At 44.1% G+C, this 21,620-nt stretch overlaps 1 protein-coding gene across 1 annotated transcript in view; it reads right to left on the bottom strand.

The window, feature by feature from the left end:
* Vwc2 (von Willebrand factor C domain containing 2) overlaps window positions 1–4,655 on the bottom strand; it is a 142,076-nt gene extending 137,421 nt beyond the window's left edge. The window contains exon 1 of the mRNA XM_013024422.1: window positions 3,853–4,655. Within this exon, the coding sequence (XP_012879876.1) occupies window positions 3,853–4,548 (696 nt within the window). The 5' untranslated portion in view covers window positions 4,549–4,655. The remainder of the gene's footprint in view (window positions 1–3,852) is intronic.
* Window positions 4,656–21,620: the final 16,965 nt, after the last annotated feature.

Consider the following 21,620-nt stretch of genomic DNA (forward strand, 5'->3'; position numbering starts at 1 on the left):
ACAGATAATTGAGATAAAATGAGGTAATGAGAGTGGGCTCCAACCTAATACGACTGGTAACATTGTACCAAGAGGAAAATGAGGCTTAACGATATAGCTCAGTGGTAGAGCATTTGCTTAGCATGCACAAGATCTTGGGTTTAATCACCAGCACGTGAGAAGGATAAACCAAAGAGAAACTTTGGCATGGACATTCCATAGCCAGACAAAACAACAAGTAAAGCCACAGAGACTAAATGAGTATCTTGTAAGCCAAAGAGAGGAGCTTAAGAAAGAATCCACCTAGCACATACCTTGACCTTCAGTTTCCAGGTCAGACCAGAAATACATTTATGTTGTTTAAGGCATCCAGTTATTTATTTGGAGCCTTAGCTGACTAATGTATATTGTCTTCCTGCCCCCTCTTTCTTTACTCTGCACATCGACAATAGATACATTTCCTTGTTCAAAGTTGAATGTCTGCTGCCATACATTTAAGAATAAGACATATAATATAACTTTTGAGGCAATAGAGAAAATGCTACTACTGATGATTCTCATTGATATTTGGACACGTAGATTCTTCAGGAACAAGGGTATTGCTCCCATTATCTTGAATCGTGGATGGCATTTTGTTTTGTTCAGTCAGTGAAATCTTCTACTGACATGTAGTCAAGATTAAGCTAGCTGTAAGGTAAAGGAGTTTTGATGAGCTGAAAGACCAAGGAGGAGGTGAAAGACAAGGCTGGATTCTGAATATAGGGAGAAAACATGTGCCAAGGACCAGGAAACTTAGGAAGCTTCCTGTGTGTGTGTGCGCGCACACATGCATGTGTGGGTGCACGCGTGCATGAGCACACTACTCCTGGGACTTGAACTCTGTGCTGTCCACTGAGCTTTTTTGCTTAAGACTTAGCACTCTCCCACTTGAGCCACAGCTCCGCTTCTGGCTTCTTGCTAGCTAACAGGAGATAAGCATCTCATAGACTTTCCTGCCTTGCCTGGCTTTGAACAACATTCCTCAGATCTCAGGATTACAGATGGGAAACACTAGCTCTTATTGGCTTTGGAGTTTTGTGTGCTGCTGGCTTTAGACACACCCCAAGTAGGGCCAGCCCACATCCATAGTAAATTCCAGGAAGCAGAGGACAGACTCACAGGGCCAAGCAACTCCTAGGATTTGTCTTAGAACCTTCTGTGCTAAGGTAAATACTAATCTCCATTTGTATTATTTGTCTTTCCTTCAGAGAGAGAAGCTCCAAGCACTTCAGACACATGTCTCGTATCATTTCTCTTTTCTTTTTGGCCATGGGAGGGAGGGTAAGGGAGAGAAATGAAGGAGGAGGTAACAAGTTCAACAAGAAATGTATTCACTACCTTACTTATGTAACTGTAACCCCTCTGTACATCACCTTGACAATAAAATTAAAATAAAAAATAGGTACAACATGATTTGCATCAAGGCACAGTAAATTAGTGGAACGGTTAGAAATGTGTCTGAGGTAAAAATAGGTAGCCAATATGATGCCACTACAATAAAATCTTCATGTAGGTTACCAATTAGTTGAGAGAGCACCTAATTAAAAGTTATTAGCAACTTGCCACATTCAAGGCTCTGTGCATCCGAGTACCTTGTAATGATGGAATGGATGTTAAGGAGGTAATGGTATTTGAAGGGAGAACTTGCACTTAATGCTGTATCAAAGCTTTACTGCTCTCCAAAGACTGTCATCTTTTCAATCACCCTTGTGTCAATGTCATGTCTCAGCCTCAGAGTTTGAAAACACTTTCTGCCTTAATGATTTACAAACTTTCATAAACAGGAAGCAAGTAAGAGATTCCCTACTGCCCTAGGCCAAGGAAGATTCATGGTTTCTGCTTCAGTATGTGACAAAGAGTTACACAATCACAAGTTTGAATTCTTCCCACCTGTGTCTGATCTCAGGTAGAAGAGTAGTGTCTCTGAGAGGTTCAAGCTTCTTGGATTAAAGCTGTAACTATTTCTTTTACTGCACCAGACCATTCTAAGAAAGGACTGTAGAACTTTATAAACAGTACAAACACCAAACTCACAAACAATTGCCTATCTTTGAACTTGGTATGATTTATCATATGAACCTAAAACATTTTTAAGCAAATGTTTTGTTGGACACTAGAAAATGTGGAGAGACATCTGCCATTGCCCCCTATAGAGAGGAGTCATTTTTAGGGAATCATTTCCGTAGGGGGTTAAAATATCACCTGAGGTTGGTTCTTGTGAGATTTTCAACAAAGCTGTTTACAGTTTTAGACTGTGAGTAATTAGGTAGGATTGAAGCTATACCATGCTCTGTGAAGTAAGTTCGTCCCTCATCTCACAGAGAAGCTTTTCTGACTCAAAATCTCAGATTTTTTTGTCACCTTTTTTTTACTTGATCTGTAGATCTGTCCTTCCTGGTTTTCATTTCTTTTGCACGGAGTAACTGATTGCTACAACTCAGTAGTATGCCCATTTGCATCCTGTACCCGGGAAGCTGAACTCACAAGGGATTCCAATCTCCACTTTAGGAACTGCAGGTTCCAGGATGCCCTCTACAGGTGAGAAAAAATATTTCTGGCACTCTCCGAACAGTGCACCTCTGAGGTCCCAGGCCTCAGAGGAGATTTTTACCAGATGCTAGCAGCTGTTTGCTGGTAACACCCTCAGGCAAACCCATGCCCTGATAACGCTGGGCTTTTAGTTTAAGTGGCTGAAGGGGTTCAAAGCATGAACTAGAGGAAGTAGAATTGCATAGTGTCATACATGTATCTGCTTCCTACTAGCTTCCTTGCCTTCATCAAGTCATTTCAACATTTTGTGCCTCAGTTTCCCATTCTTCAACAAATGGACATAGATAAAGCCTAGCTCACCTCTCGAGGTTTTGGAAGCCAGTGCAGGCTGGAAAGTCTGTAAGATGACTCGTACATCCAAATAACCACACATACACACACACACACACACACACACACACACACACACACACAAACCCTGAAGTAGAGCTTTGGCACAAGTGATAGAGCACTGGACTTGAGCAAAAAAGCTCAGGAACAGTGCCATACCCCAAGTTCAAGCCCTGGTACCAGTGCAAAGAGAGAAGGTGGTGATGGTGAGAAAACAAGAGAACAAGAGACAAATAGAGAGGCAGACAGAGACACAGGGTGAGGGAGAGGGAGAGGGAGATGGAGAGGGAGAGGGAGAGCAACAGAGAGAGGATAACCTATCTCTCAGAAGGTATGAGGTTAAAGGAAGCTAGGGGATTTGAAAAACAGCCTGGAGCTCAATACAGAGAAACTCAGGGAAATTATTGCTCATCCACCTCGAGTCAGCGCTTAGGGAGCAGAAACATTTGGCCCTGCCCAAACATAGGATCTAGGGATCTGGCTTATTTATGAGTGATTTCCCTTAACGAGTCAAAAGCTAACGCATACACACGCCCCCTTCAGCCCCCACACCCAGCAGCAAGGTAAATATATTATACTGTTTGTTGCAAACATATTGAAAGCAACTGTAACACTTTCAAATTCGGAACAATAAATTCCTGCTCAACTCATTGCCGGTCACTTGAAGCCTTGAATGCCCCGCGGGGCGGGCGGGGGGGGGGAGTTCAAACCCCTCCATCCAGAATTGGGAATGGAAAGGTAGCTCTTTGAAGGACTGCCCAAGGAACCTAAAGAAGAGGTGGGGTGGTGTAAAGGGACCTGCGCTGAGCGCTCGCCAACTCTCCAGCGCCCCTCCCCTCCCCCAGTCTCTTCTTCCAAGTGGGCGGGGAGGGGGAGGGGACACAGAACCCAAGCCGCTTCACTCCCTTCTAGGAAGGTGGGAACTCGCCCTGCAGACACAGGTTCTCATCTTACCACGAACTCCTCCAAAGTCTGGTAGGTCTTGCCCCGGAACTCGCAGTAGTTCTTCCTCTCCTTGCACTGCGGGCAGCACTGGCTGGTGTCGACGTGGATGCAGCGCGGGTGCAGCCGCGGGCACTCGGGCTGTGCGCACAGCGGGCCCTCCTCGGTGCACATGCACGGGCAGGCCGAGGGGCCCGGCGCGAACTTCTCCCCGATCGCGTATACGAAGCCACTTTCGTCCACGCAGCCTTTCCCGCGGTAATCTGGATACACGTACTCCTCGGGCAGCTCGGGGGTGGGTACGAGTTCGGGGCTGATCGCGTCCTGGGCGGCTGCCACCAGGGCTTCCTCCTGCGGGGTGTCCCCACGAGGCCGCGCTTGCAAGTCCCCGGCTTTGGTGCCCCCGCCCTGGGCAGCCCAGGCCTGCTTCTGCTTGCTCCACGCGTCCCGGCTGCCGAAGGCACGGCTGCTCTTGCTTTTCCAATCCCGGGCACTGGAGCCCTCGTCCCTCGCGGCGCGCCCCAGCTCGCTCACCCGCCCCGGGCTGTCCCGCGACGCGTGCTCGCGCTTCTCCTGGCCCGGCTGCTCCGGTGCCTGGGCGAGCTTCTCCAGCGGGATGCTCGGACTGCACAGAGCCACCATCAGGCAGCAGGTGACCAAGAAGGAACGGGAGAGCGCGCCAACTGCCATCGCCGGGGAGCTGGGCATCCCCTACCACGTCCCGGCGGGCGGGCGGGCGGGCGGGGAGCGCGGATGAGGGGCGAGTCGCATTCACAGCCCGGGGGCGCGCCACGGCCAGCCGGGAGCCGGCGTCCCTGCGGAGAGAACAGCAGCACAACTGAGCCCCGCGGCCCGCGCGCGCCAAGGCCCGTCGCAGCCCCCACCCAGCCGGGCGCCGCCGCCGCCCGGACTCCGGCACCCGCATCGCTCTGGGTTAACGAGCTGGACTCCTGGAGGGGCGGCGGGGGGGCGGGGGGCGGGGGGCGGCTGGAGGGGGGCGGCTGCGCAGCTTGCCCAGTGTCGGGGCCCAGTGGAGGGCCTTAGACATCACACACTGGGGTGGGAGACCCTGCAAAGGAAATCCAGGGCGAACACCGATCGCGGGGTCTTCTGGAGTCACCATTGGCGTGGGAGAGGGTCACTAAAGGCCAGCCAGCCCGGGGAGGGGCTGGGGGGGTTTGGGGGGAATGCAGTGAGCCGGGCCTGTAGCTTGCCCCGAAATCGTTCAACTCAGGCACCCGGGCTGTCCCTCTCTAGGTCCTGGCCTTATTTCCCTAAGGTTACTAAATGCAGAATTTCCGCAGTGGAGTTGGATTGTAACCAAGCAAAACCCTTCCTCCCTTGGCCGAAGGGGCTGTGCGGGTAGATGATAACAAGGGTTCTCCTAAGTCCCCGTGACTCATTTGTAACTTCTTAAATGCCTTCAATGCGGGGAGCTTCTGCCCCCTCCCTTCTGTGGCCCTGCTGCCCGGAAGGAACCCCCTAGCCCCTCCCAGAATTTTTGTTTTCTTTGAGACTTTGCTCCTCCGTCCGCCCCCTGCGCCAGCGCCCCCCTCCCCAGAGATGACTTCAAGCCGGGTCGCCAGCCATAGCGCTTAGTCTTGGACTTGCTTTTACCCAAGAGGGGTGTATGGCGATGAAGAAACAGAACAGTTTTGGACAGCGCTGAGGGGGCAATAGTTTGGGGGGGTCTCCAGGGCACAGGCGGGGTGTAGGGGAGTGCGGGAGGTGGGGGGGAGCAGTTTATATCACTAAAAACATGACTGGCAGCCTTTCCAGACCCCAAAGTTTCTGCCGCTCAAATGAGCCTCCAGTCACAGACACCGCTCCGCGTCTGGACACAGCTTCTCAGCGCCAGGCTCCCCCAGTTTCCCACCTTCCCGGGGTGTCTATTCGGATGCTCTGCGGGCATCTGTCCACCTCCCCTTCCCCCCCTCGCGGTCAGGACTCTGGTCCTGCCTGCCTGACGCTCCCTTCCGTCTGGGCTCTGCCGACCTCAGTCAGAGGCGAATCGCCCATATTTACGAACTTGGGCGGGAGGTGTGTGTGTGTGGGGGGGTCTTCCCTAAGAGCCCCGCAGTGGATTAATGAGGGCTGGGACGTGGACACCCAACATGCACCCTCCTCCCCGAGGACCCCGCGCCGTGCCTACATACATGAGCGCAGTACGCGGCCCGGACACCGGGCTCGCGGCGGGCGCGGCCCCGGGGCACCAGTGTCCATCCTCTGGCCAGTAGGGGAACCCACGCAGAGCGGACCACGGAGAGCACGGGCGCGTGCACCCGGCTAGGGCGTCGGACTCGGCTGGCTCATCCCAAGGTGGCAGGGTGTAATCTCGGCTCCAACTTGCATCAGTGCCCACGCGTCGCTCTGATGCCCATCGCCGGGTGTTGTGCCTGCGTCTCGGCCACGAAGGACGCCTTGGGGGTCAGTCTGAGTCCCGTCTCGCTCTTCTTGGCGAGCGGGCTCAAGATTTCTCCAGACCAAGCAGCAGGAATGTCTGGGCAGCAGCCGAGCCTTGGAGGGAGAGAGAGAGAGAGGAGAAGCGCCCACTGCGACCCGCTGGCAGAGCCGCAGCCCGGTGGTGTGCAGGCTGGCACCGAGCCCACATCTGCCTCCGGCCTCCCGCCTCTGATCGCAGCTGCCTCTTGGTCGACTTGCAGCCCGTTCCCTCCTCCTGGGCTGTCCCTGCTCGGGAGGCGTAGCCACCGTAGCCGCGCGCTGTCCCCGGGTGGGGGAACCTCCAGTCCCCAGCCTCCCGCCTCCCACCGCAAGCACATCCTTCCTGCCTCTCAGCCCACCTGTCAGTCGCGCTCCCGGCCGCCTGCCCAGCTCCCCTGGCTGCCCGCCAGCCCTGCCCTGCCCCGCTGCCATTAGCCTGCCTGGCCTCTCTGCTGCACCTTTCCTGTTTGCCTCCCCCCTATTCCCTTTATTCTTTCCTTTGATTTCTTTCTCCCTAATTTGGCTCCCTACTGGACTTTTCTCTGGGGACAGTTTGCTTTTACTACAGTGGAAAACAAACCTAAAGAAAACACATCAGTTTAGAATCCAAAGGCTGGATTAGCTTAAACTTTTCAATCAGAAATCCTATAATGGAGACCCAGAAAAGTTGGAAAGTTACATAATGGCAAACAGCACTTGGCATTCTCTCTCATCTACCACAATCATAAATCTTTTGTTACAAATATTAATTTGCTAGGATGCTAAACTGTGATCTAGTCTTGTATTTCTTCTTTCATCTGGACTATGCAATTTGCAATTTACTGTGTGTGTGTGTGTGTGTGTGTGTGTGTGTGTGCACACGCGCTCATGTGTGTGTATAAAGTGGTACCTATTCACACTCACTTCTGAAATGGAATTTTTCTAAGAATGCACTTCTTCCAAGCAAAGGTCATGAACCATACCTCTGTTATTTTAAAATCTTTTTTTTGCTATCATCAAATTTCTTTTTTTTTATTGTGAGAATACCATACAGAGGAGTTACAATTACAAGGGCAAGATAACGAGTACATTTCTTATCAAGCATTGTTGCCTCCTCTTGTTTCCCCTTCCCATCCCTTCCCATACTCCTCCCCTCCCCCCACCAGATCCCCCTCCCCCCGAACATTAAGTTCGTTTTTCTACTTAACGACTTGTATATCTCATTGTTGCAGTGGGTCCACCTGTATGCCTAGTTAAACGATTTGGTTTTTTCCCTGTTATTTTAAAATCTTAGAAGATGTATGAGTGGTAAACACAGATAACTTTTCACTCTACTGGTGGGAATGGTGGGTGGGTTTGGGAACGAATGATTTTTTTTTAACCCATCTCTGAAGGGTGATCAATTTATGTATAAATGAAGTGTCCTAAGGAAGGGGTTTTCTCCCTTATCTCCCCTGGAGATTCTTTTCTTTCCTTTTGCACACAAAAAACAGCACATACACAAACAAATGCCAAAAAGTGTTGGATGTGGTTTCCACGTCCAGGTTTCTATTGGCTCTGGGCCTTGGTAGTGCCAGGGTCTTCTTTCTGTATCCCACAGTAGAAGAGAAAGGCTGCCTTCTCCTGCAGGCTTCAGCTACCTGGCCCTGTCTGCTTGCTTTCCTAGTGTCTTGGGCACACTGCTATCAGTTACGGTGTCTGTGTTTTTATGTAGGGCTCATATGAATTCTTTATCATACATATTTTACAGTTACAATGGGTGTGTGGGGGTAATGGATCTATATGATTTGGGATCTTGTGATACTATCATGTTTTTTTTTAATAGAATCAGGTCAACTTTTGCCTCTTGGCTTACTGATTAACTAACTCCGAGTCAGTTATTGGATCTCCCATGTGCTCTGTTTTGCCAGTAAGTATTCTTTGCTCCTATGGTTACCAGAGAGAAACCCCCAAAGCTGGACAAATAAGAACCTATAATTGTATATGTGAGAGTCTAATTGAAAAATTGCTTAAGGGTCCTTTAAGGAATGGGGGCTATGTCTATATTGGTCTCCCTTTAATCACAGGCCACTTTGAATCAGAAGGGGAAATGGGATTTTATCCCCACCTTCTGATCATAATAGAGGGCTAGGAAGAAGACATTTATGTTTGCAAGAAGAGGATTGATAAACTAAGGGTGAATTATTCTACCATGGGTCCAAATTCATCTGTCAGACATTCTCAGAGATGATGTGATAGGCTGATGAGATGGGTGGGGGGAAGGATGCAAAGGCTCCTGTCTTTCCTGAAGAAGAATACTCAAGGATTAGCCAAGGAGTAAAGAGGACTTGGCTGGTGTTGGAAGGATGCATAGGACTCACTGACTGCCAATGCAACCAGGCTCTGATCTACTTCCCTCCCTCCTTCCTTTATTCTGTCTTCCTCTTTCCTTACCCTCCCTCTTTTCATTCATCCTTTTCTTTTCCTCTCTTATTTTCTTATTTGTCTTTCAGGCTGAAGAGTTAAGAGCAGCAGCAGGAAAAAGTCTAGAAGAGAAATAAGATGACATGAGTCTCATCCAGATTCCATAGGGACTGATTTTGATAAGATGGGACAAATCCCCTAGTGTTACAGGGCATTGGTTCTTGTCTTGAAAAGGAAAAAAAAATCTGGGTGCTGGTGGCTCACTCCATAATCTTAGCTACCTGAGAGGCAGAAACGTTTAGAAGATTCTCATTTCAACCTATTACTGGGCACAGTGGCACACACCTGTCATTCTATCAAAAACTGGGAAGACTAAAATAAACCAATTTTCATCCAGGTGTGAGTCTAGTTGGGAAGCCAGATCTCAAACCTAATGAAAGTAAAAGAGGTTGAAGATATAGCTCAAGAGGTAGAGTGCCTGCAAAGCAAGCAGAAAACAGTGAATTCAATCCCCTCCCACCCCTACCCAGTACCACCCTATAATAATATCAGTACTAGCAACTACAAAAGGAACAAGAGAGAATTCCCAAATTTATAGGAATCCAAGGTATTCTGGGAATATGACACACTTCTGCCACCACACTCTCATTCCAATACACAGCTCAAGTACAATCGTCTTCCAGCCAAGCTAAGGGCGTGTGCTTGATTTCCTGGCCAGATCTCAGCAAATGACAAAGCAAATGGGTTTCAAGCAGGATGCAGCTTCACCTTGAAAGGTCACTCCCTTGTCCTGTTCCTTTAGGCAGAAGCAATCTTAGTTCTTCTCCATGAGAGCATGGTTTATGTCTCAGTTGCAGCCTTTGTAACCTCTGCTTCTTCACAGCTCCAGGGTATCTGTTCTTACCTTTGAAATAGCTTCTTGCTAAAAGGCTGGAGCCATCCTTTTTATTTTCATCCTTAGCACCCAGGGTCCTCACAGGACCATATGAAGGGAGGAAGGGAAGCAGGGAAGAAAGGAGGGAGGGGGATAGAAAGAGAGGAAGAGAGGAGGGAATGAGAGAAGGATGAAGAAAGGGAGGAAGGATGGGTGGAAGGAAGGAGAGAAGGAAAGACTTTGAAGAGTCTGAGATGTGACTAATAGCACAGCTAATGGGAAGAGCCAGTTTAACAGAGTTAAATTGTGTTTCTGCCCAGCCCAGCTGCTGTTTGGAAGCACCCTCCAGTGTTAATTACTCACTGTACTCAATTAACCTGGCTTTCCCTGGCTTCTCTATTCAGCTGACACTATACAACCTTGGCTCCTGAGTCTTACATTCATGAGAGCCGTGGTGACCCCTGAGAGGAGACTGAGGCCCTAGAGATGGGTTGCCAAGACCTTCTCTTCTTAGTGTCATGTCTATGTCAGCACCTTAATGCCTGCTTTAACAGGGGTTTGGTGTTTGTTGTCAATGAATAGGAGACACAAAGAAAAGGTGCCTGGTGGAGAGAGGTTAACTTGATGGGAAACAGGACCTGAAGAAGAGGAAGCAAAGTTCAGGCTCATCATTGAGGGTGAAGCTAGGTAAGATGCTGTGGGGGTGGGTGGTAGACCAGAGAATTGAATTTGCAAGGGATGTAGGAGAGATGGAAGGAAGCTCAGTTGAGCTCAGAAAAGGATGCAAGAAGGATAGACTTTGAGGGTAGCAGGTGTTTATGGCTAGTGGAAAGAGAGATGGTGGATAATAAACTTTGAAATAAACGTGCAGTGGCGGAAAATGATGGCTGAGAAACAGAATCCCTTATGGATTGTGGAGAGCAGATTGAGGGAGGGAAAAGGCATGTGGTGCATTTTCTTGGCAAGAAATTAACTGCTTGGGGATGCAGAGGTGAGCTCGCTTAGGAGTGCCAGTGGAGAGACCTGGCATGCTGCAGGTGTACTTGTCTTAATGGGTGAGGAGGCTCTGAGATGCTTCTGAGGAGAAGGAGGGCCTCTGGGAACTCTTGTCTATATCAGCAGGTGCAGCCTGCCCAGTCACACTCGCAGATATTCCTCACTTAATCCTGCTGGTTGCTCAAGTCCTGGGCCTGGATAAACAAGATGCACTTTCATTTAAGTTCACATCTTTGATAAAGCCACATTCAACTTGAGTTCAGGACTTGGGCCAAGCAACAAGGGAAGTGTAAACTTCCTTTGTCAAGGCTGTTAGGGAATAAAAGACACTTCTATCTGAAATCAGGGTTAGCTGGATTTACACACACATGCACACATACACACACATGCATGTATGTATATATATATATATATATAGTGGTTCAGGAAGAAGATTGATTATGAAGTCATCATAATGAGTGGGAGAAGCCACTGTCACTGCTCCGATGGCATTTTTATGGGTGTACACTGGCAGGTCTGGCAGTTAAGGGAGCCACTAATTAAAGATCAGCTCTGGTACAGACAACTGGCACACAGGAACCACAGCTTTGTGATTGCTTACCTTTTTCATGCATGTCTGGGGTTGAGAGTGTCTGTCCTCTGGGCCAACCTGCTGCCCAGGCTGACTGATTACAATGTGCCGTGGGGACTCATCTCTTCTGCTAGGATGGCAAAAGTCAGTAGCATCTGTTCAGATCACCAAGTGGAGGACTCAGATATTCTAAAATCAGTTGCAAAAGCTTGCCTCTTGTAAGGGGTTTCCACACATCCGTGGTTAACATGTGATAAAAACCATTCCTAAATGAGTGAACTTCATCCATATTGGTGGGGTGAAAATGTTTTGAAAATAATTATTGTAGAACCAGGTATTATAGGACATGTCCCAGACCCCAGCTCCTCAAAAGGAGGAGACAGAGGAGATAGCAGCTTGTGGTCAGCCCAGGCCCAAAATAAGTTGAGTTCCCTCCTTCCCTATCTCAACAAACATGCCAGGAGTGATAGTGTATATGTGTAACTCAAGCTATGCAGGAGGAAGGGATAGAAGGATTATGACCCTGAGGTTATCCCAGGCAAAGAGCTCAAGACTCTAAAAATAATTAAAGTAAAATTAAAATGGCTGGAGGCATAGCTCAAATTGCAGGTCTGAGTTCAAATTCCAATACTACCGAAACAGTAAAAGAAAACAATCATTATGCCACTGGGTCTGGTCAGAGATTTTGCTCAGAATTGCTGGCTCACTTGTGCTCTTGTAGAAAAACGCCTGTGGGCATCAAGCAAAAGTCTAAAGCTTTTGATTGAGTCTTCCAACACTTTCCTCTAACTTTTGGATGTCTCCAAAGGCGTTTGCCTCTGGGATGTGCTGGGTATCCAGCAGACATGCGCAGTAGTACATGGCCCATGAAGACACAGAAGGGAAGGCTTTTCCCCAGAGTTCATCAGGGGAATCTGGAATCATCCCACTTCTGCATTGGGATGTACATGCTCCCAACTGATTCTCTGTCTTCTCAGGAACCAGATGTTAGACCTCGCTGTGACACCAGAGCAGATGTTGCATTATGCAGATCTTTCTTAAGTTTCCAGTGGAGGGTGGACATGGCTGAAAGCAAGGTAAGGAGGTGTGGAGAGATGGTGTCTCATGTCTGTAACGCTAACTTCTCCTTGGGAAGCTAAAATCAGGAGGATCTCAAGGCCAGACTAGCAAAAAGTCTGTGGGACTCCCATTTCAAGCAATAAAGGCCATATGTCATCTTTGTTATGTGGAAAGAGTTAAAAGGAAGATCATAGTCTAGGATGGTCAGGAAAAAAGACATGATTCCAAAAATACTGAAAGCAAGAGGGCTGGCTGCATGGGTCAAGTGTTGTAGCACCAGCCTAGAAAGCACAAGGCTGAGTTCAATCCCTAGCACAGCCAAAAAATAGAGGGAGAGCTGGGTGCCTATGGTTCCCACTACTGGCTACTCAGGAGGCTGAGATCTGAGAATTGTGGTTGGAAGCTAGCACAAGAAGAAAGTCCATGAGATTCTTATGTCCAATCAGCCAGCAAAAAGGTGGAGCTGTGGCTCAAATGGCAGAGCACTAGCCTTAAGTGGAAAAGCTAAGGAACAGCACCTAGACCCTGGGTTCAAACCCAAAACCATCCCCCAAAACCATACCCCCAACTGGAGGAGGATATTTAAACAAGAATTGGTAATGAATGGTGGCACATGGACATCGTTCAGACATGACTTCTTTCTGTGGTTATAAGCTGCTTGGCTTCTACAACAATTCATATGTATCAAGGAACTTGGAGTTTTTCTAGGCCATCTACCTGCCTTCCAAGATATCACCAGCTACTGGAGCAATGGCAGGACCAGAGTGTAAATGACCAAATACCTACTGCTCTGTTACTACTTGGGTCTCAAATACCAGGCTGAAGACATGGGCTGAGACAGCATAGGCCAAGAAACATGGGCTTACTGACACATGGGGGTAGGCCTTTTCCTCAAACTCCTTTTCCATGGAATTCAAACATGAGAATTCACTGGCTTTGAGAGGAAAAAGCTCAGGGACAGTGCCCAGGCCCTGAGTTCAAGCCACATGACCAAAACAAAACAAAAGCGAAACCCAAAAGCTGAAGGGTTGGGCTATGAAGGAAATGATCAGTGATCAATGTGTAAGCCAGGGAAGCTGAGGAGCATGAGAAAACTTGTCAGGGTCTAATGGACTCAAGATGTATCTCCAAACACTGTGAAGAGAATCCTCCCGCATACAGAGTGTTCTAAAGACTCCCATTTGCCTTTCTCACTTGAGAGTACTGACCTGGGTTGGCTTAGCTAGGGCAGAGCTAAGCCCATCAAATCATCCAAAGAGCCTTCACGATCCTTTAGATGCAAATCTAAGCTGGGCGCTTGTGAGATAGTGTTGGACATACAGACATAATTTCATATCAGTAGTGAATTGGATCCAGAATTCCCCTAGACATTGACATCTGCACTATTGAAGTCCCTTCTATAAAATGGAACCACTATTTGCATATAACATGTATATGCCTTTCCTTATACATTACATCCTCTTTTGATTACATAAAACACCTACTACACTGGAAATGTTAATATGCAATACTATAGTGTTTAGGGAATAATGTGAAGAAAGAAGTCTGTAGGTGTTTGGTACAATTGCAGTTTCTTTACTAAATATTTTTGATATACAATGAGTTGAACCTGCCGATATGGAACTTATCCATACAGAGGACATACAGTAATGGGTTAATTGTCCTTCCCCCTTTAAGCCCCAGACACCCTAAATCACTTCTGTAAATCACTTCTATATTTCTAGTGTCTAGCACAGGTCATGTATGTAGTGTATAAAAGGGATTATATCAAGGGTTTATCAGATGAATTAACAAAGAATCAGAAATAAGGTGGTTTTTATTTTTCTTACATCTCTCATTACTTGCTCAACTCTAAGCTGTGTTTATTCTTGCAGAACAGACCTAGAAACACACTGCACTTTCATTTAAGTGTGCCTGGAAGCCTCCTGAATTTCCTTATTACTGGCTGGACATTTCCAGGCATTTAATATTCTGTTCCTCACTGAAGAACATGCTAGTTAGATTTTTATCTCTAGGTATTGAAAGAAACTCTTTTCCCTTTAGTACCAAGCATAAGAGAAAGCAAGATTCCTCTGTGCTTCAGGACCAATAACTCCTGTTCTGTTACTCAGTTGGTATGATTTTGTTCCTATTCTCTTGATCACAAGAAAATGTATCTTTCCTGGGACCAGTGAGGCACTCAGAACCTGGCCTCCACCACTGTCAAGTACTGATCAGGCTCAGAGGTCCATGAGCCTCTGAGAAGATAGAATAGACTTCTGCCTTACATATGTTGGGTCTACAGTATAGGCTAATCATTGGCCTCTCATTTCATTCTTTACATCAAGTTATTTAAGTAAGTCTATTATTCTGATGATCAACATTGTAGCTTATTAACCACCAGTTCCTTTATATCCAGAGACTGTCACCCACCACAGGATTTCTCACCATGCAACTGTGATTCATTACTATTCTTTCAGGTCAGTAAAGAAGAAGAGAAATAAATGGTTTTATTTACTTTTAAGTATATATTCCTTCTCTGATGCTCTTTATGTTGAAGGTGTGTGTGTGTGTGTGTGTATGTGTGTGTGTATGTGTGACAATACTGGGGCTTGAATTCAGGGCCTTGCACTCTCGAGTAGACCTTTTGCTCAAGGCTGACACGCTACCATTGAGCCTTTCTTCTGGAAGTTTTTGAAGTTCCTTCTCTCTAAGGAATGTCTTTTGCCATTTCTTGCAAGTCAGGTCTCCTGGCAGCAAATTCTCTCAGGTTCCTTTGCCTGAGAAATTATTATTATTATTGTCCTTACTATTTAACTCCTGCTAATTGGGTATGCAGGCTTTGGATAATACTGTGTGCTACCATAGACTTTTCTTAACACTATACTTAGGCTATACTAAATTTATTTTTTAAATTAGTAAAAAATATGCTTGGTTTCTGATAACATTTCACTTAATTTCTTTCAACTTTCTGATTCTTTTATGATAATACTTAGCTTTCACAAACTCAGCTGAGCATAGTGTTGTGTGCTTTTAATCTCAGTACTTGGGAGGCCAAGGAAGGAGGGCCATAAATGCAAGACTAGACTTACAAATATATTTTCTTTAAAATATATATTATTTCCATATTCTTGTTTCTTTCTTCTCTATTTCTTAAACTTTTCAAGCTTTTTCATCCCCTAAGACACAAACAAAGACAATAGCCTAGATCAATCCTGGCCTGGGCATCAATATTGCTGTTTTCCACCTCCATCACAGCCCCTGGTAGATTTTCAGGGGTAGTGACTTGTGGCACTGTCCCCTCCTCTGACAAGAACTTCCTCTAGATCACTCCTGAGGACTTGCTTTCAGAGACCCTTTCCTGGAGGATCTGGCTTAGTATTTTCCTTTCACAACACAGATTTGTTTGCAAAGGGATAATGCTCCACTCGGGCTATAATAAAAACATTCCAGGCCATGTTTCAAAAGCTTTTCAGGAGCTCTTATGGTCTGTAAAAGCTTCTGCAAAGCCTTCTCTATAAATATCTTGGCATTGCTTTTTCTTCTTCTGTAGTTTCTTCTCTTGTTGACCTCTTCTTCAGGTGTATGTGTGATTTAGCAATAGTATACATTTTTTCCATGATAATCTCTCTCTCTCCCCCCCCCCGTGTGTGTGTGTGTGTGTGTGTGTGTGTGTGTGTGTGTGTGTGTGTGTACCTGTTGGTACCAGAACTTGAACTCAGGGCCTGTTCACTTGCATTTGGCATTTTTGTTAGTGGCTGGCATTCTACCAGTTGAGTCATGCCTCTATTCTGGTATTTTGCTAGTTAATTTGAGATAGAGTCGTGGGGTTTTCTGTCTTTGATGGCTTTGGAACCATGACTCTCCAGAACGCTCAGTCTCCTGAATAGCTAGGATAACAGGTGTTCCACTCAACACTATTCTAGTCTGATGGGACTACCATTGTGACAGGATGTGTCATCCATCAAGCAATTATTGTAGTGGCATATAATTGTATTTTACTTCACTCTTGCAGAGATTTTTAAGTGGTTCCCATTAAGATGATGAGAGGCAGCACTAGGACTTTTTCCTTGATCCATCTGAAAATTAAATTTCCTTTTCTCTTCCCCTTTAATCTCGAATCTTAGAAAAAATAAGACTTTGATCAGCTAAAGTCACCACAAGTGGTAGATTCCACCTGAAGAGAAGATAGCACAGAGGAAATTGAGACCAGAGAAGGAGACAAGTCAACATCCTATCATGCTATGTGAGGTCTTCCCAACGCTCAAAGAAATCTCTGACTCTTGTTCTTGTAGTTGTTCTCTTATGAGTCTCTCTGCCAACTCCTACTACTACCTCAAGCTGATTTAAATTGGAGTTTCTGTCATCTGAAAATTCAAATCCCTGAAAAATCAAATGATACATTAAGTTTATTAACCAAATTAACCATATCATAATTTCCATTGTGGTCCTCAAATATATCTGCCAATGTCAAAATCCCACCATATCAAGGACACTGTAGGCAGGCATGGGACCTATATTTACTGTCATCCACAAACTAATCTGCTTTCTCCTACACAAGAATTTTCCCCCTGTCATCCAGCACAGCTGCCTATGTATGGTCAGATGCAGAGCGAGTCTTCAGTTGTCTAGATGGTTATTTGGTTATTGCCAACTCAGCTACAATTATTTTCCTGGCAGATCCATCATCTAATCAAGATTTCTGAGTCTTTTCCAGTTATAACACCATTAAGAAAATTCAGCATGTTCCAGCCTTGAATAATGGAGGGGAAAAAGCCTTTCTTTTAGAAGCAACTATTCACATAGAATACTGTTCACGTTGCATTCACATGATGACTTACGTTCTTTTTATTGAAATTTTACTTAAGCATAGGCAAACATAAAACATTACAAATCCTGAGGCATTTAGCTCTTAGACAATTATAAAAAATAAATTTGCAGACAAGATATAAAAATAAACTATAAAAACCAGGCAATTGAAACCAGTCAGACTAGTTTAAGTAGTCAGGGGAGGGGTGAAGTTTCCCCATGGCCTTGGTCTTGAGGCTGCTCCCAGCATGGGAAACCCAGGCTTCTAATTACCTTAGTTCCTCTGAGCTCAGCATTGGCAAAGGATTTGTGCCCAGAGGGGCTTGGATTCCCCAACATTTTTCTCTATTTTAAACTGCTTCAATGCTTCATTAGCAGGACTTCCCATAAAGTCACTGGCCTCTACTTAATACAAATACAACTGTTATTTATGAAGACTTAACTACTGTTTCTTACTGAGACTGTGACCATTAAAATGGTACCAAATGTCATATCAGCATAATAATAAACTTTTTTGAATGGTGGAAAATAAGCTCACATAAGGTGGTCCTCTGAGGAACTAAAATATGCTCATCTCATTTTAAACAGCTTTACCAGGAAAGCTCCAAAACCATCAAACTTGTAGTTATTTATAAACACTGATAGACTTTTGAAATAACTTTATTTTTATCTTTAAGTCATTGTACAAAGGAGTTGCCATTCCACAAAGTGGTATTTGACTAAAATGGATCTTGAACATTAATGGTTATTGACAAATGTTCATATATGTGTAACTAACACAGCAATAAAATTATACCTTTTCACTCTTGAAGAAATTTCTTATTCTACTTTTCTCACCTTTCACACACTTTAGCCCAAGAAATCCCCCTTCCCCTTTTATTCAAGGAATTTCTGTGAAGGGAGGAATGCACTACCATGTCATCTCTCTTGGATCTGCTTTTGCTCAATTTAATGTTTTGGAGGTTCACCAGTATAATATTTTTGAGAATCATTCTTGTGAACCTCAAGAAGCTATTCTGTTGCATTATCTAGTGTTTACCTTATAGCTATTGCCATTCAGTTTTTCTTTCACTTGCTAATGGATATTTAGGCGATTTCCACATTATATATATCAAAATTATAGCTGATTGAACACTTTTTCCACATGTAATTGTATGGATAAATTCTCTCTGAGAAGTGGAATTGCTATGTCAGTGATTTGTAAATAAGTTTATAAGAAATTATCAAATAACTTTCCAAAATTGCTAGCTATGTACATTTTATACTTTCATGAACAAGCTTTGAGCATTCCAGTGGTGCCCGTCCTTGTCAAAATTGATGCTAGTTAGTGTGGTGCCAGTACCTGACACTTGTAATCCTAACTACTCAAGAAACTGAGCTCTAAGGATTGTAGTTTGAAGCCATCCAGGGAAGCAAATGCCAGAAGTGGAGCTGGACCTTAAGTAGTAGAGAATAAGCCTTGTGTGAAAAAGCTTTTAAAGCAAGAATGACAAATGGGGCTGAGTTCTGGTGGCTCAGGACTGTAAACTTAGCTACTCACAAGTCTGGGATCAGAGGATCACAGGTTCAAAGCTAGCCTGGGCAGGACAGTTCATAGGACTCATATTTCCAATTGACTACCACAAAGCTGAAAATGGTAGCATGCTAGAGTGGTATAGTGTAACTCAAGTGGTAGAGGGTTAGCCTTCAGAGAAAAAACTAAGTGAGTGAAGCACAACAAATAGGTAAAGAAGACAAACAGGTGATAAAAATAAAATAAATTTTTAAAAAGGAATGACAAGTTGGTCTGAAGTAAATTTTAAAAGTTTCAGCAAAGCAAAAGATACAATAACCAGAACTGAGACAAGCTACAAAAAACTAGTGTTAGTGATTCAACAGATGGCAAATATCCAAAATATATGAAGATCTCAAAAATCAAACACAAAAGAACAATCCAATTAATAAACATATTTTCCAAATTAGTAATTAAAAATCTATTCTAAAATATTGATTCTTTTGAGGTTGGGAACAGTTCTTTCTGTTTTCTCCTGGGTGTTTCTTGGTTTATCTTTTATGTTTAGATGTATAATCTACTTGACAAATGAACAGGAAGTACTACCAGATTTAAAGATCAAATTTTATTGTATTTTCCATGTAAATACCCCCTGGCTTCTTGGCATCAACTGTTACTATGACTTCCCTTTAAGAATTTGTGAAAATTCTGTCAATTTTATTCAGTGTGTTTCTTTTATCTGTTCCATGGATTTCTCTCTATCTAGAGAAGGGTGCAACCTTATGTGAACACATATGGTATCTAATTAAATAGCTCTATGGTAAATCTTGGAGTCAGGTAATGTTAATACTTGTAACCTTTAAAAACTTTTTGTTAGTTTTTCTACCTATTGAATTTCCATGAGTAGTTAACTCTATGTCAATTTTTTTTTTTCAGAAATGGAGACGGTGTCAATTCTACAGATTCACTAAAAGAAGGACTCTCATCTGAGCAATATCGACTCTAATTCATGAATATTGTATATCTCTCTTTGTGGTTAGCTCCCTTTTTATTTCTGTGCTACTTTCGATGGCATATAATTTCTTAAGTTTGTTTCAAAGTATTTCCTGTTCTTAGGTGCTGTTATAAATGATAGTTTAAAAGTTTATTTCTCAATTATTTACTGATATTATAAAGTAGTAGAGTTGGGTTTGACCTGTTGATCATTTATCCTATGACTAGGATTTTTATTAGTTGTAATAATTGCTGTATATTTCTTAAGGAACTTTAAATAAAACAATTGAGTTTCACATTCTGTTTAGTTTTTCTTAATTTTTTTAACTGAATATTGTATTCTTTATGATTCTCCAATCTAATGAGGTATAAAACAAGCAGCCTTACTGTCACACATGGCAAGCATTCAAAACTGATGAGTAAATATTATGCTGGCACTAGATTTTATTAGAGCTAAGAAATTCATTTCTGTTTATTCTTCGCTAAGTGTTTTTATGATGAATGGGTGTTGAATTTTGTCCAGGATATCTACTTTCTCAAACTATTAATCTGCCTATATATTTTTCTTTTGATGTATGAATTAGATTGATTTAGTTTTGAATGCTGAGCATAATGTTGCATCTTGGGAAAATTCTTACTAGCCCATGATGTTGGATTCAGTTTGTTAATATTAAATTAATCTTTCTATATATGCATTTGTGAGAAATATTGGTCTTTAATGTTTTGAATGATAGCTGTCAGAATGTTTGACACTGGTCTAAGGCCATTGAAACTCAGACCACTCAGACTCTTTCTCCAGTAAACCTAGGGTGACAGAGTTATACATTCTTCACAGGAGGCAGACCTCCCTGCTGGTAAACTGATCGGTGGTATGACCACTTGGTCTTCTGCCAGCTGCTGCCTCTCTTTGGCCTCCATCCTGTAGGCCCCTGCCTCAGGTGGCTGAGAAGGTGGCTTATTCATGAGGGACTTGTCTTTTGGAATTTCATTTTCTTTTCTTTTATTGTGAAAATACCGTACAGAGGGGTTACAATTACATGGGCAAGATAATGAGTACATTTCTTATCCAGCATTGTTGCCTCCTCCTTTGTTTCCCCTTCCCATCCTTCCCCCCCGCCTCCCCGACTAAAGTTTTAAAGTTCATTTTCTTTCAAGGTCTTTGCATCCATAGCTCTTGAATGAATTTGGAACATTTCCTGGACTTTTTTTTAATTGGTCAAGTGGGATTGCTTTTTGTTTTTCACTTCATACCTAATACTAACCAAAGGGGACCTTGCCTCATATTCTTTTCTTTTATTATGAAAATAAGGTACAGAGGGGTTACAATTACATGAGCAAGGTAATGAGTACATTTCTTATCAAGCATTGTTGCCTCCTCCTTTGTTTCCACTTCCTTCCCTTCCCATCCTTCCCTACACCCCTCCCCCTGTGCCAAAATTGTAAAGTTAGTTTTTCAACGTAAGGTCTTGTACATCTCATTGTTGCAATGGGTCCACCTGTATCCCTATTTATATAATTTGTTTTTTCCCTTCCTCTTCACAAATTATACTAACATCAAATACAGTGAAAACAGGGATTATACCATGGGGGAGGGACATACAAAGCAGCAAAGAAATCATCTTATAAATATGTTAGAAATAATAGCAAGAAAAAAACATTTGAGTCCTTAACTTGGGGTTCATTTCGCCTAACATCAATTTATCTGACCGTTTCTGCTTGTCTCAGACTTATACTAGTTATTGTAATTAAGGGAAACCATGGGACCTATGTTTCTTTGGGCCTGGCTTACTTCATTTAATATAATTTTTTCAATGGAAGAAAGACAGCCTCTTCAGTAAATGGTGCTGGCATAATTGGTTAACTACTTGTAGAAAACTAAAGCTAGATCCTTATATATCACCATGCACCAGAATCATCTCCAAATGTTTCCAAGACCTTGGAGTCAAAGCAGACACCCTGAAAACATTACAGGACGGAATAGGAGAAACCCTAGGTCTCCTTGGCACAGGCTGAAATTTTCTTAATAGAGACCCAGAAACACAACAAATCAAAGAAAGGTTGGACAAATGGGATTGCATGAAGTTGCAGAGTTTCTGCATGGCAAAGGACATAGCTAGCAAGATCAATAGAAAGCCCACGGATTGGGAGAAGATCTTCACTAGCCATACAACAGACAAGGGTCT

The sequence above is a fragment of the Dipodomys ordii genome, unplaced genomic scaffold, assembly GCF_000151885.1.
Source record: "Dipodomys ordii isolate 6190 unplaced genomic scaffold, Dord_2.0 Scaffold76, whole genome shotgun sequence".
Taxonomy (NCBI): domain Eukaryota; kingdom Metazoa; phylum Chordata; class Mammalia; order Rodentia; family Heteromyidae; genus Dipodomys; species Dipodomys ordii.